This window comes from Gopherus evgoodei, chromosome 1 (assembly GCF_007399415.2).
Source record: "Gopherus evgoodei ecotype Sinaloan lineage chromosome 1, rGopEvg1_v1.p, whole genome shotgun sequence".
Classification (NCBI taxonomy): Eukaryota; Metazoa; Chordata; order Testudines; family Testudinidae; genus Gopherus; species Gopherus evgoodei.
The window spans coordinates 253,429,047-253,442,652 of NC_044322.1; the positions used below are offsets into that span (position 1 = coordinate 253,429,047).

The 13,606-nt window shown below is 42.1% G+C and overlaps 1 protein-coding gene and 1 long non-coding RNA gene across 5 annotated transcripts in view; one reads left to right on the forward strand and one right to left on the reverse strand.

Annotated features, from left to right (window-relative positions):
• Positions 1-2,661: 2,661 nt before the first annotated feature.
• On the reverse strand, positions 2,662-10,116 carry LOC115640393. Its single transcript, XR_003997879.1, has 3 exons — positions 9,884-10,116; positions 9,036-9,141; positions 2,662-2,990 (listed from the first exon to the last, which is right to left on the reverse strand). It is a non-coding gene; the product is annotated as an uncharacterized LOC115640393 (long non-coding RNA).
• A 209-nt stretch (positions 10,117-10,325) lies between these two features.
• The window catches only part of SLC6A13 (solute carrier family 6 member 13), a 65,533-nt gene continuing 62,252 nt past the window's right edge, over positions 10,326-13,606 (forward strand). For 2 of the 4 annotated variants that reach the window (XM_030543144.1, XM_030543159.1), the window contains exons 1-2: positions 10,326-10,392; positions 13,301-13,516. In XM_030543144.1, coding sequence (XP_030399004.1) covers positions 13,306-13,516 — 211 coding nt within the window. In that variant the 5' untranslated portion in view covers positions 10,326-10,392; positions 13,301-13,305. Of the gene's footprint in view, positions 10,393-11,527; positions 11,603-13,300; positions 13,517-13,606 lie in introns of those variants that run through there. The other 2 variants (XM_030543151.1, XM_030543163.1) reach the window with 2 other exon arrangements.

The window sequence follows — 13,606 nt, forward strand, 5'->3', positions numbered from 1 at the left end:
TCCATAGTCAACTGATGGTAGCTGGAGCTCCAACGCTAGTCCCAGAACGTGAATGAGAGTGACTGATGGTAGACACGTCCTTCAAGTGGGGTGTGAGAAATCAGTGTTACATCTACTCACTACTTCCCTTTGCCTATGAACTTCACTTCAGCCTTATCCAGATTGAGTTTTAAACAGCTTGCCTTTTTTTCCAAGCCCCAATCTCCAAGCACGACCGGGTGTTCAACAGCACTGGCAGAATCAGGCATGGTAGAGAACAAGAGCTGAGTGTTATCAGCACACTGATCATTCTGCATCTCATACTTCCATACTAACCCTTTTAAAGGCCATATATACACATTAAACAGGAGTGGAGTGGGGATGAGATGGAACCCTGCTAAACTCCAAATAACAGCACTCTAAGGGGGAAAGAACATTGATTCAGGACAAGTGGCTCTTGCCAACTTCTGGGAACACTTGGTTGGGGAGGAATGGAGCTTCCCAAGAGCAGCTGTATCAATTGCTGGTGCAGTCCACAGGTGATTCAGTGATACCTCATGGTCATTGGTATCATGGCAGCTGATAGCTCAAATGTCAGGGTGAACACATGATCTTCATCCACTGCCAGGAGGTGATCATCAACCAGTGGCATCTGTGCAATTGCTATCCTATATCCAGACTGACAAGGATTGAGGAGATCTGAGGCACTTAGGGTACTCTGGGAATTGTCTCAGCATAGCCTTCTCAATAACTTTTAACCAGGAATGTAAGATTGAATACTGGACAAGAGTTAGCCAAATAGCGTTGTGTTAGTTTCATGAGCGAAGACCATGCAGCAGCTTCCTTAAGTGAAACTGGCATCTTGCCCTTCGTAAGAGAGGAACTGATAGATACAGGTGCAGTCTCTGGGTTGTCAGCAGAGTCCCTGCTGCAACAGCACATTCTGGGATGTAGAGGTGTGTCGTTTGCTCTTTTGCGATTCATCAAAGATAATGTTACTGCAGGGGTCACAGGTAAATAACAATCAAAGTCTCTTCTGTCTCCCTTGATCCCTGTTAGGGTGAATGCCAATACTCAAAGGCTTGGCTGGCTCAGTGGTTTTTTTTACACCTCTGTCCTTTACCTCCGTGTGTCTGAGTATGATAATGGGTGCATGATTGCGGTTTGCTATGTGGCTGAGGAAAACAAGCAGCAGTATCTTCCACAGCTACTGTGCAAATTGCACCTCCTGTCGGTGGCAAACTGAGTCAAGCTGCACCTCCAGCAGTGTCTAGAGACTAACACTGTCTTTTGACTCAGAGCTCCAGCCCTCGCTTGCCGGAAATTCAAAGACTGAGTCTCCTCCACAGTAATATTTAGTGGCATCGCGGCACCATCTGACTGAAGGCAAGTATTTTAATGTATAATTGAAATATCAGTGTCTCTCCAACCACACGTGCTATGCTGCGCATGGTTTTCTGATGACAGTTCTGTCTATTGCACATGCTGGTCCCAGAATTTCACTGCCATCTCCCCTGTAAATTTGGAGTGGATTATTTTGTCTTCCTTATGACACCATCCTGATCCCTGCTGAGGCTCCTCTCTCTCAGGCCCTGTACTTCCTGTACACCCTGTACTTATCACTTTCTGGATGATATACAGGCAGGTGGAAGAGAAAGACTTCCTGAAATTATCAGATACCATAAAAGACTTTTCACCTAAAAGTGTTGAGGAAACACTGCCTAACCCTGGGAGAAAAAAGAGAGATGGCACAACACTATGTAGCAAGGCTCAGGAATGGATTGGAATTACAAATGGGTGTGGCATCAAACCCAAGACATAGTGCACCACTTGGTCCTGGACAGATCCATCCTACCTCTGATGATCCCTTAGGAATCTGTGTTTCTCTTGTGCGTTGGTAACACTTGTGTGCTTTGTCTTTATCAAATATTGAACCCGTACAGAGCGTTCAACATTGGCAGCACACACTTTACATGTGAGGGGAGTTTTTACTTTCTGCACTTATTGCAGTATTCCCATGCACAAGAGACCAGACAAACTGTGCGTTAAAGGAGATGTATCCGGCTCCCCTTTTATTCCATCCTCCCATCTCTGTGCCTTGAGCTGGAATCAAATGTCAGATCAAAATAACAGAGACAAAATGTTCCTGACAAGAAGCAGCTGGAAGTTGATGTATGCAGGGGTTGCACTGAAGCGCTGATGAACCTGACAGGGATGGATGTGATAAGACCAAGCTCAGTAACTCCTCTTTGAAATCTCTGCTGATACTGCACCAAGCATGGATCACTGTGCTCCTATCTGTGTTCCGCTGGCAGCCTCAGGATCCTGTTGTCATCTTTTCAGTGCCAGTTCGGTCAAAGTTTTTTGTCTGATTTTTATCTACAATTTTGCCCAACTAACTAGTGGGGTTTGTGAAAATTAAAAAATTTTCACAGGAAAATGTTTTGATGAAAATAATTTTTTGAGGGGATATTGGAAACTTGACTTTCAAATTCAAATTTTGAAATGTCTTTTTTTTTTTTTCATTTTGACATTTCCACAATGCTGGAATGTTTCTTTCCATGAAAACTTTTCATATTTTGACTTTTTATTTAGTTTCAGCAAGAAAACACGTCAAAGTATTGGATTGTCTGGTGGGATGGGAATTCTGTGTTTCTAACAGCTGTAGTTGGGGCAGTTTTCTGTTCATTCAGTAAATCCTCTGACTTAACGATGAACATTTTTCAAGCATCTGTAAATGAGTCTGAACAAACATTTTAAAATAATTCACTACTTCCTGCCCTGTCTGTGCATCTTTGCTACAGTCTTTTGGGACTTGATTGCAGACTTTGTGTGGAAGAAGCAGGAGAATAGGTGGAAACCCAATTGTCTGAGATATGGTCATCCTAGAACTCTTCAGTTCCCTTTCACAGGTGGGAAGATGAACACCCCAGTTCGTGGTTGTTCTCTAGTTCTTATTGTAAACAGCCCAGTTCTCATTTGTAGTCTTTGCCTTTGTTTAATCCTGATGTCTAGAAGAGTAGAGGAACAGAACATCAGAAGAAAGGAGTGTCCCTATTGCAATAGATGGTCACATTTCTTACCTTTAAAAAAAAAATATTGATCAGGTGATTTTTGCATATGCTCAGCTTAACCAGCACTGGGGGGAAGGCCTTTACACTGTAGGTGTACCACCACTCACCCCAAACAGTGACCTCCTTCCATGGCACGCAATCCCCACATTTGGTGTGAGGCATACTCTCTGGTTCACCATCAATAGTTAACTGTTCATTATCTTGAGTTCATTGTCTTTTATGGAAACTTTACAAACATTGCCCTGTCCATGTTCCTGTGGTGAGGTGTCTGACCGCAGGAGGAATGGGAGGCTTACACTGGCTACTGCTCACACATCTTGCCATGGAGCCTTGTTGATTCAGGTTACCAGTTTGTGTAGAAGTGGGACTAGCAAGGATTCTAGGGGTATCTAGCTGATGGAAGGAAAAGGCAGGGGTAGGGAGGAGCTGGTGTGAGGACAAGGCTGGTGTTCTAGTGGGGAATCAACACAATACGAAGTGGAAATCAAAGCAAAGGTAGAATATAGAGTATTACAATCGTGTATGTGCACTCTGTTTACTTCCTGCCCACATGCAAGCTCTGGTGAGTCCTGTTCTCTCACATGCACGCTGTCATGAACTGCTACTTCCATGTACAATACAGACTTGCGCACTCTTTTAAAACCCAGTTTTGATGCTGCACTCACATGAGCATGTACACAAAGATCACTGTGTTCTTGGTCTGGTTCCCAAATGGGATAGAGCAGTTATTCTCAGCAGTTGACTCTGGGTCTGTGCCCACACTGGCTACAACATGAACGTTGATTTTAAGGTCACGCTGCTCACACACAGAATATTCTCACCAGTGTGCTGTAATTCTGGGCTCAGACTAGAGACAATGGGGATATATTCACCCAGCTCAGAACACACAGAAATCACCTGATCCATCAGGAATATTCTCAGCAGCAGGCTGTCTGGTTCTGTACTCACCACGGATAGAATACGCAATTTCCCTGCGATGTGTTCTGGTCTGGGTTCATATTGGCCAGTGAGCTCTGGCTATCGCTGTTGATCTCCTGTACACACAGCATGGTCTCCAGACCAAAAGTGTGGGGCAAGGCCCCAGGTTTTTGCAGCACTCCAGTGTGGAAATTCTGTTTCTCTTTGGCTCAGAATTCTGGTAGTTCACATAATTATAAAGACAAATGCTCACAAGGAAGGCAGCTCCTTCCATTTGATCCTTTGATCTTTTACACTAGTAACTCCTACAGAATTAACTGCCTCTACCTGGTCTGTATGCTCCTGAGCAATTAAGCCTCTGCCATGGTAAACTCAAATCTGGCTAGCAATAAGGATGCCTTTCTGTAAGTTTTTAGTCCTGGTTCAGGCAGGAATCACTCGCATTTGCTTGTTATGGCTGCTTCCTCCATCAGTTGGTCCCAAGTCTGACATAGAATCATAGAAATTTAGGATTGGAAGAGACCTCCAGAGATCGTCTAGTCCAGCCCCCTGAACTGAGGCAGGACCAAGTACACCTAGATCATTTCTGACAAGTGTCTTTGTCTATCCCGTTCTTAAAATCTCCCTGTGATGGGGATTCCACAAACTCCCTTGGAAGCCTGTTCCAGTACTTTATCCTTGTAGTTATAAAGTTTTTCCTAATAACTAATCGAAATCTCCCTTGCTGCAGTTTAAGCCCACTATTTCCTGTTTTACCTTCATTAGACACACAGAACAATTGATGACTGTCCTCTCTTTAACAGCCCTTACCATATTTGAAGACTTATCAAGTTTCTCTTCAGTCTTTTCAAGACGAAACATGCCCAGTTTTTTTCAACTTTTTTTGTATAGGTCAGGGTTTCTAAACCTTTTATCATTTTTGTTGCGCTCCACTCAGTTCTCTCCAATTTGTCTGCATCTTTCTTAAAGTCAGGCACCCAAAATTAGACAAAATATTCTGAGACCTCACCAGTGCCAACTAGAGTTGAGGCAATTACCTCCTGTACCTTAGATATGACACTACTGTTAATATAGCCCAGATTGAGATTTGTCGCAACTGCATCACGTTGTTGACTCATAGTTAGTTTGTGGTCCACTATAACTCCCAAATTGTTTTCAGTGGTAGACTGTCTAGCCAGTTATTCCTCATTTGATTTGTCCTTCCTAAGTGGAATACTTTGCACTTGACTTTATTAAATTGTGTCTTACTGATTTCCGATTAACTCATCAAGGACACATTGAATTCTAATCCTGTTCTCCAAAGTGCTTGCAGTCCCTCCCAGCTTGCAGTTATCTGCTAATTTTATAAGAATATTCTCCTCTCCATTATCCAAATAATTTAATGAAAATATTGAATAGTACTGGACCCAGGACAGAGACCCCTGTGAGACCCCAACAGATATGACCTCCCACTTTGACGGTGAACTATGGATAACTACTCTGAGTACTGTTTTTAACCGGTTGTGCATCCATAGAATCATAGACTAGCAGGATTGGAAGGGATCTCAGGAGGCCATCTAGTCCAACCCCCATCTTTATAGCTACTTCATGTAGATCACATTTTCCATAGTTTGCTTATGAGAACATCATGCAGGACTGTCAAAAGTCTTACTAAAATACATCATGTCAACTTCTTCCCCCCCTCCCCCCCATTCACTAGGCCAGTAACCCTGTCAAAGTAGGAAATTAGGTTGGTTTGGCATGCTTTGTTCTTGACAGATCCATTACTTATCACTCCATTATCCTCTAGGTGCTTACAAATTGATTGTTTAATAATTTGTTCCAGTATCTTTCCAGTTAAAGATAGGCTGATTGGTCTACAATTCCCTGGGTCCTCTTTGTTCTCATTTTAAAAAAGTTAAGTATTGTGTTTGCTCTTCTCCAGTCCTCTGGGACCTAGCATATTCTCCATGAGTTCTTGAAGATAATTGCTTATGGTTCTGAGATTGCTTTCTTAAGTACCACAGGGTAAATTTTCTGAGGCCCTGATGACTTGAATACATCTATCTTATCTAAATATTCTGTAGCTTGTTCTTTTCTTTTTCTGGCTTGTGTTCCTTCCCTCTTGTTAATATTAATTGTGTTAAACACCTGGTCACAATTAACCTTTTTAGTGAAGACTAAAGCAAAATAGGCATTAAATATCTCTCATGTTGATGTTGTCCATTATTGGCTTTCCTTCCCCGCTTAAGTAGAGGACCTACACTTTCTTTCGTCTTTCTCTTGCGCCTAATGTATTTATAGAACTACTTCTTTTTGCCTTTTATGCCCTTGTCTAGGTATAATTCATTTTGTCTTAGCCTTTCTGATTTTAAGCAAGTTCCTATAACCTGGCAGGATATCGGTCAGTATATTATCCCCCATCTGTACATATAGGCAACATTTCTACTACTACTTTCTACAAACACATTAAATTAAGGCCTAGCAGAGTTTGAAAAACTGAAATGACCAATATTCTGTTGGTTTTCAGGTAAGTGGAAATGGATAACGTTTACCCTGGCTTTCAGTACCCAAATCATTTTAATGCAAGTTTTGGTCCTGGCATCTGGGAAGTCTCCTGCAGTAACTGCATGAATATATAATTCTGAAACACATGAAAAACATTGATAATTAGTGGGACAGAACTGCAGGGAGAGGTGGGAATGGGAGAGTAGCAACCTTCCTTGTCCAAATGTTATAGATTGTAATTAGGACAGAGCAAATGCAAAATACAGCGAACAATTTCTTTATTCCAGGAATTTCTAACCAACAACAGATTGTGTCAACCACTTTTCTGGCAACACAGGTTAAACTTTTTGAAAATGTCTTAGTGATAAAGGAGAATAAGAGCTGCTGAAAGTAGCTGGGACTTGTGTTTCTGAGGCACTTTTGAAAATCCCACTCTCCTACACAAAGGTTCATCTAGCAGACGCTGAGGGGAACTCATGTCACTGTGCCTTGCCCAGAAAACAACTCTAAGGTTTCTTTTCCTTTTGCAGTTTCATTTGAATAACTGGCTTTGATTCACCTATACTTTAATTTTATACAGCACCTTAGATGTCTGGAGATGGATGGGTCCTTTAGAAAACAAATGAATAAACTGTTCCCTTTCTCTTATCCATTTAATGAAAATGTGACATTAGGCCAGACCTAACTGTGATTCCTGTGACACCCTGCTAGAGACTTCCCTGAAACTAGTTATGAAGACTTTCTTTCTTTCTTTGCACACAGTTAGCAAGCCGGGTGCCCTGTGCTCGTGTATGCTTGTCCTATAGATTTCACTTTGAGTGGTGGGTGCGCAGCCCTTCTGCAAACCCGGCCCTTAGTGTTTATGAAGCACTTTGACTCCCCCCACTCTGAACCTTACTATAGATGTGCAACCTATTGTTTGTTGTTATGCTGACAGTTACCACCCAATCAATGTAACTTCAATTGCTAATGGAACAGATTTAAGAGAAAATCTTTGTAAACACCTTCAGGTAAATGGAATGAGGAGTAATAAAATCAACCTAAGTTTATAAAGAGGGGACATTAGTCTTAGGCCTAAAGCAGGTGCATGGCAGACAGGTATCTCAGCTCTACTCCTGGATCAGACTTGATCTGTGACTGTAGAGAAGAATAAAAAACCCTACAACATCTTTTTGCCCCCAAAACAACCCCCTTATTGAACCAAAATTCTCTGCTGTGCACACAATTCTCCCCCTGGGGAGAGGATGAAAGCGAATGAACCACGTGTGATAGGTTTTAGTCATGTCACTTAATGCACCTCTGGAAGTTGCTCAGATACTATGATATAAGAACCTGTATAGAATAAAAGCCACTGAATAATTAAGCTTCACAATAGTCCTGTGAGGTAGTCAGTTTCACTCACCATTGAAATGAGTTACTTCTGAGATGAAGTGGGGTAGCTGTTTAAAAGCACACAGCAATTCTGCATGGCTGAAGCAGAAGATACCAGGTCCACTTGAAATGGCAGGAGGAATTTAAATAGAATAATTATTTGAGATGGAAATTGCTAAGACATCAAGGCAAACACCCTTAATCCTACAGAGAGTACTATGGGATATTTAATAGCTATATGTGGTCAGACTTTGATAGGCAATATCACAAGTAACACAGTCCCCCTAACACCGTGATGGAGCATTGGTTTAATAGTTACTCAGATGGGAGAGCACTGCCCACTGAATTGTCACTACAGCACCTATGTGCCCATTGGACGTGAGTCTACTATAATTTATATATAATAACCTGGCTCAACCAAAATGATCTTGGGAGATACCACAATGAGAGCTGGTATGTCAAAGCTGCAGGATCCCTTCTCTTTCCTTTCTCTGTGGATTGGTACCGCGTTTGCTTTTCCCTGGTCCTCTGGTATCTCCCCACTTTTCCTTTATTTTAAAATGTATCAGTATCTTGGTAAATTTGATAACTAAATAAGTCTCTTAAGCTGGGACGCATATTGTCCAAACACACCTATTCTATGTTTGTATATTTTCCAGTATTCCTTTACTTGCTTTTTATGATGTTATTTCCATCATATTTCTGATTGTTTGAACCTCTTTTATTCATTCTTCTTATTGAAGACATTTTTAAACATTCTGTATCTCAGCCATTCTGAGTTCATCCCTTTCCACTTTTTTCCCTACAGACCTTTTTCATCCCAACATATTGTTTCAAAGCCCTTCTCATTCCCATAACTCCTTTGGCTGGTATAACTCATTTAAATATGTTGTTGAACTCACAGAATCAGTTAAGGCTTATGAGGAAAAGGTATTTGTTCTTTTCTTCCATTTCCAACAATGAGCTATTTTTTTTTTGTTTTTAATCCTCAGATCTATTGAATTAGTACCCAAATTATACTGACTGCTTATTCTTTTCCCAAAAGAACTCTGTGGTGTGCCTCAATTATGTTATGTTTTAGTCTTCTCAAGCCTTCCTCTGTGCTTGTGGATTTTAATACCTCTTTCCATTGCATTGTGCTCATTCAATACTTTAATTCCTGAAAATGTGCTTTCCTTTATTCTGCTGCATTCTGTGCATTCTTACCTGACTTGGCTCAAGTTGAATAATTTGTTATGACTGGTAATGGACTTCCCAGTTGTCCTCCATTGTTCCTCCCAACTGGCTTCTCTTCTGCCTGGAGCTCTGCTTTCTAGATCATAAAGTTGTTGTCTTTGTAACTTGGGAACATCTTTGCATATTTACGCTGATTATCCAATACATGTCTGGGTAGCTAAGTCTCTTGTGAGTACAATATACAGTGGTTTCAAGAACTTCCAGGAAATTTTCCATAATCCATCTTTTTTTTGTCCTGGGTGGGTCTGTAACAGATGCAACCTATAGTTTTGCCCCCTTTTAATCCACTGTATCATTGTCCAAATTACTTAACTACTACACTCTTCATTGTTAGATTGTATTTTTCACTGGGATATTCCCTAATGTCTCACCCATTAAGAGTGAGATCTGTGGCAGTTCACTAGTTCTGTAGCTATGCCTTGCTCTTTCTCTTGTGAGACACCAAGGAGACATATCTTCTGTTATTGGAAGACACACCTAGTTAAGAGCTCATTGGCCTGAGAAAGGGGTGGGGCAGAGATTAGTGGAATGTACTCCCACCATTGATTAGTGGAATGTACTCCCACCATTGGAGCCTGCTGCCTTCCCCTGCCATCTTAATATCCTGCTTGTGAAATAATTATGGTGTAATAATTCATAATGGAGATTTTAAAAATTGCCCTACACTTTCCCCCATCATAAGGAGGAAAATCCATGCAGAGAAGTCACTGGGGTTTGCCCAAGTGCTGTGCTCATTCACTAGCATTCCAAGGGAAGGTTTAAATCTGTGTTATAGAGACTGCAGTGAATTTTCACTGCAAGTTAGGTTCTGGTCTTACCTGTTTCTGATGCAACCTGGAACGAGAACTTGCCTCTGGTATGGCCTTGACAGGCATGTGTGAATTTTTCATTTATTGTCCCTTGAACTGGGGGAAGAGAGACACAGAATGAGTAACAGAGGGAAAGAGAGAGAGAAGTAGATAGAGAGGGGGAGAAACAAACAATGAGAGACAGAGGGACAGAAGTAGACACAGGGTGAGAGACTGACAAACAAAGCAAGGTAGAGGTACACATGGAGCCAGTCCGTCCACGCACCCACCCACCCACACAAGGAGAAAGTAAGACACTCACATGGACTGGGGAGAGAGCCCCTTTTGCAATGGCCATGAAATCAGTCATGTGTAGGTTGTTGTCCAGCCCTGGAGGAGTGGGGGAAGGAATGTGGGTTGGGCAAAGTGTAGAATTGCACCACTGCAGAATTTTTCTTCCACACTTTAAATAGCCAGTACCTTTCACGACTGCCTTCACATTTCCCTCCAACCAGATCCTTGACAGCTCCTCCCTTAAGGTAACTGGCTCACTGTTTTCTTCTGCTTTCCTTCCCCCCACTCCTTTAGTTACTGTGTGGTTGGCTATTTGTTGAATAATTTTCTGGTGTGTAATTTTTTTTTCCCCTTATTCTTCTGAGGAATTGCTGTCAGATGCTTGGGAGTGTTCGTTACGTGTGTGTGTGTGTGTGTGTGTGTGTGTGTGTGTGTGTCTACACAAGCACACCTTCTGGAGCATGCTGGGGTAGAACCCCCACTCTTCCGGGGGCAATATCACTTGTTGTCATTGTGTTTTTCTGCTCTTTGTGAGAAATGGCTGTACAGGAGAGAATTAGACGGGGCTTTGACAAGCCCCTTCAGTGGGACACAGGAGAGATCAATGGCAGATGCTGTGTGCAGGAATGTGCTTCCATTGCTCAAATAGTTCTCAGCAATCCTTGCTTATGCACCAAGGTACCAAAATACCTGAAGCCATCCTCCTCCTCCTCTGCTGATACGTTTTGCTGCCATTAGTACTTCTTGTAGGGAATGAATAGGCACAAATATCCTATGAATTGCTGCAGCAAAATCATGGTACAATCTGCACCCCAAGTCGATGTTTCCCTGCAGTATTCTGAAAACACTGGCAGTGTAGGAATTTGCACTTAATTCAGTCCCAGTCTTTCTCAGTAAAGACTTTTTCTCTAGGGAACTTTGCAGGACAGTGAGCAAATAGGATTAAAGCAGCGGTGAGCTTTCCTGCCTGCAGAAGCACTTTATTACATATAAGGAATCCACAGCTACTGCAGTCCCAGCCTCTGCTAGCAGGAGTCACTGTAGGGAGAAGCATAGAAGCTTTGGCTTTGGGCTGCTCACAGCTATTCATTTCTAGCCTCACCTAGCAGACATTGTAGGGCAATGGCTTTAGGGAATGGAGCAGGGGCACTGGCCCGGGAGGAATTCACAGCTGTTGCCCTTCCTGAGTTACACATAAATTTCATAACTGCTCTGCCTTTTCCTCCCCTGTAAGCTGCACCTTTAAATCCCTGAGAACTCAGCTCTCTGCAGAGAGGCAGCTATTCTGAGAGGCAGAGCTGCTGGAGCCTGTCGCAGAGGAAACTCGCACTGTGCCCTCATCGAAGCCCTACTTTACTGATCGTTCTTGTTCTCCCAAAGGGACGCTGTCAGCGTGGAAAAAAATCCCATTTCTCTCTGAAAAACTTGTATCTTCTCTACTTACAATTAACACTGGTAAGATCTCTTCACCTGACACTAAAAAAAACAAACAAACACTTTTCCCTCTGTCAGTTTGTTTAGTTTGTGCATGTGGTGTGGCTGGTGCATGTGACATAACTGGGTATAGTTAATCTCATGACTTCCCTGCGAATTTAGTTAATCACCTTCCTCGCTGAAAAAACCCTTATAAACTACCATAGGGGAGTAGAAAAACCCTTATAAAATATCTTCAAGACGTTTTAAAAAAATTAGTTAAGGCTTGTCTCCTACATTGGTACAGCTCCTGGGACAGTGTGACCTCAGTCCAGATTGGGGCCTTTGGGTGCTAGATTAATATACACAGCTAATAATATGAGTAATATGTATACTATTTAAAGGATGTACTTTCAGAACTGGAGTGTTTTGAAATTAATCAGTTTTAAATGATGATAAAGAAGGTAGCACCCCTTTAAGCCAAAATAAATCCATTAGATTGAAGGTATGTAGGTGCTTTTAGTATATGGGGAAAAACCCATAACATCCCCTATCAGAAATTGTAAGGAATGATACAAGAGTAACTAGGGCTGTGTGTGTGTCTGTGTCCCTCAGCTGCTCTAGCCTGAGAGAGAGGTAAATAGTGGGGTCCCCCAAGAATCGGTAATGGGACCAGTTCTGTTCAACACATTCATAAACGATCAGAAAAAAAGGGGTAAATGATGAGGTGACAAAATTTGCTGATGATACAGAATTTTACTCAAGATAGTTAGTTAGGTCCAAAGCTGCCTGCAAAGAGTCACGAAACTAGGTGACTGGCCAACAAAATGGCAGGTGAAATTCCATGTCGGTAAGTGCACCTTGGAGAAAACAATCTCAACTATACATACAAAATGATGAGATCTTGGAGCCATTGTGAAAGAGCTGTTCAGTGTGTAATCAGAAAAGATAATGTTAGGAACCATTAGGAAAGGGGTAGATAATAAGACAGAAAATATCACAATGTCACTATATAAATCCATGGTACACTCGCACCATGAATACTGCATGCTTTCTGGTTGCCTCATCTTAAAAAACTTATTAGAATGGGAAAAGGTACAGAGAAGGGTAACAAAAATGATTAGGGGTATGGAACAGCTTGCATAGAAGGAGAGATTAAAAAGACTAGGACTGCTTATCTTAAACAAGAGATGACTGAAGGGGGATAAGATGAGAGGTTTATAAAATTAAGAATGGTACTGAGCAGGTGACTAAGGAAATTTTATTTAATCCTTGACATAACACAAGAGCTAGGGGTCACTTGATGAAATTGATAGGCAGCAGGTTTAAAACAAACATAAGGAAGTACTTCTCCACACAACACAGTTAACCTGTGGAACTCATTGCCAGAGGGTGCTGTGAAGGCCAAAAGTATAACTATGTTCAAATAAGGACTAGATCAGTTCATGGAGGATAGGTCCATCAGTGGTTATTAGCCAAGATGGTCAGGGATGCAATCCCATGCTCTGGGTGTCCTCAAGTCTCTGATGTCCAGAAGCTGACCCTGGATGATGGGAGATGGATCACTTGATGATTGCCCTGTTCCGTTCATTATCTCTGGAGCATCTGGCATTGGCCACTGTCGGAAGACAGGCTACTTGGTTAAATGGACCACTGGTTTGATCCAGTATGATGTTATAAATCTGACTTGTTGAATGACTTGTAAACATAATGCTGAAAAATGGTACCAATCCTTTGAAGGTGGGATGGATTACAGAGTCCCTGGGGCAGTTAGCAATGGAGAGACGATACCTGCTCATCCAGGCATGGAAAAACAGAAGGAAGAAGAGAAGAATCAAACACTGGAACGAGGCCATTGGAACAACAAGCTGGAATATGTGCTATCGGTGGCTGGGGAGATTATTGGCCTTGGTAACGTCTGGAGGTTCCCTTACCTCTGTTACAAGAATGGTGGAGGTAAGTACAGCCCTAGCTCTAACCACTTACATTAGCTACCCCATCTAGCCGCTGATTTCCCTCTGTTGTTCTCCACTGGCCTTAAAGCTC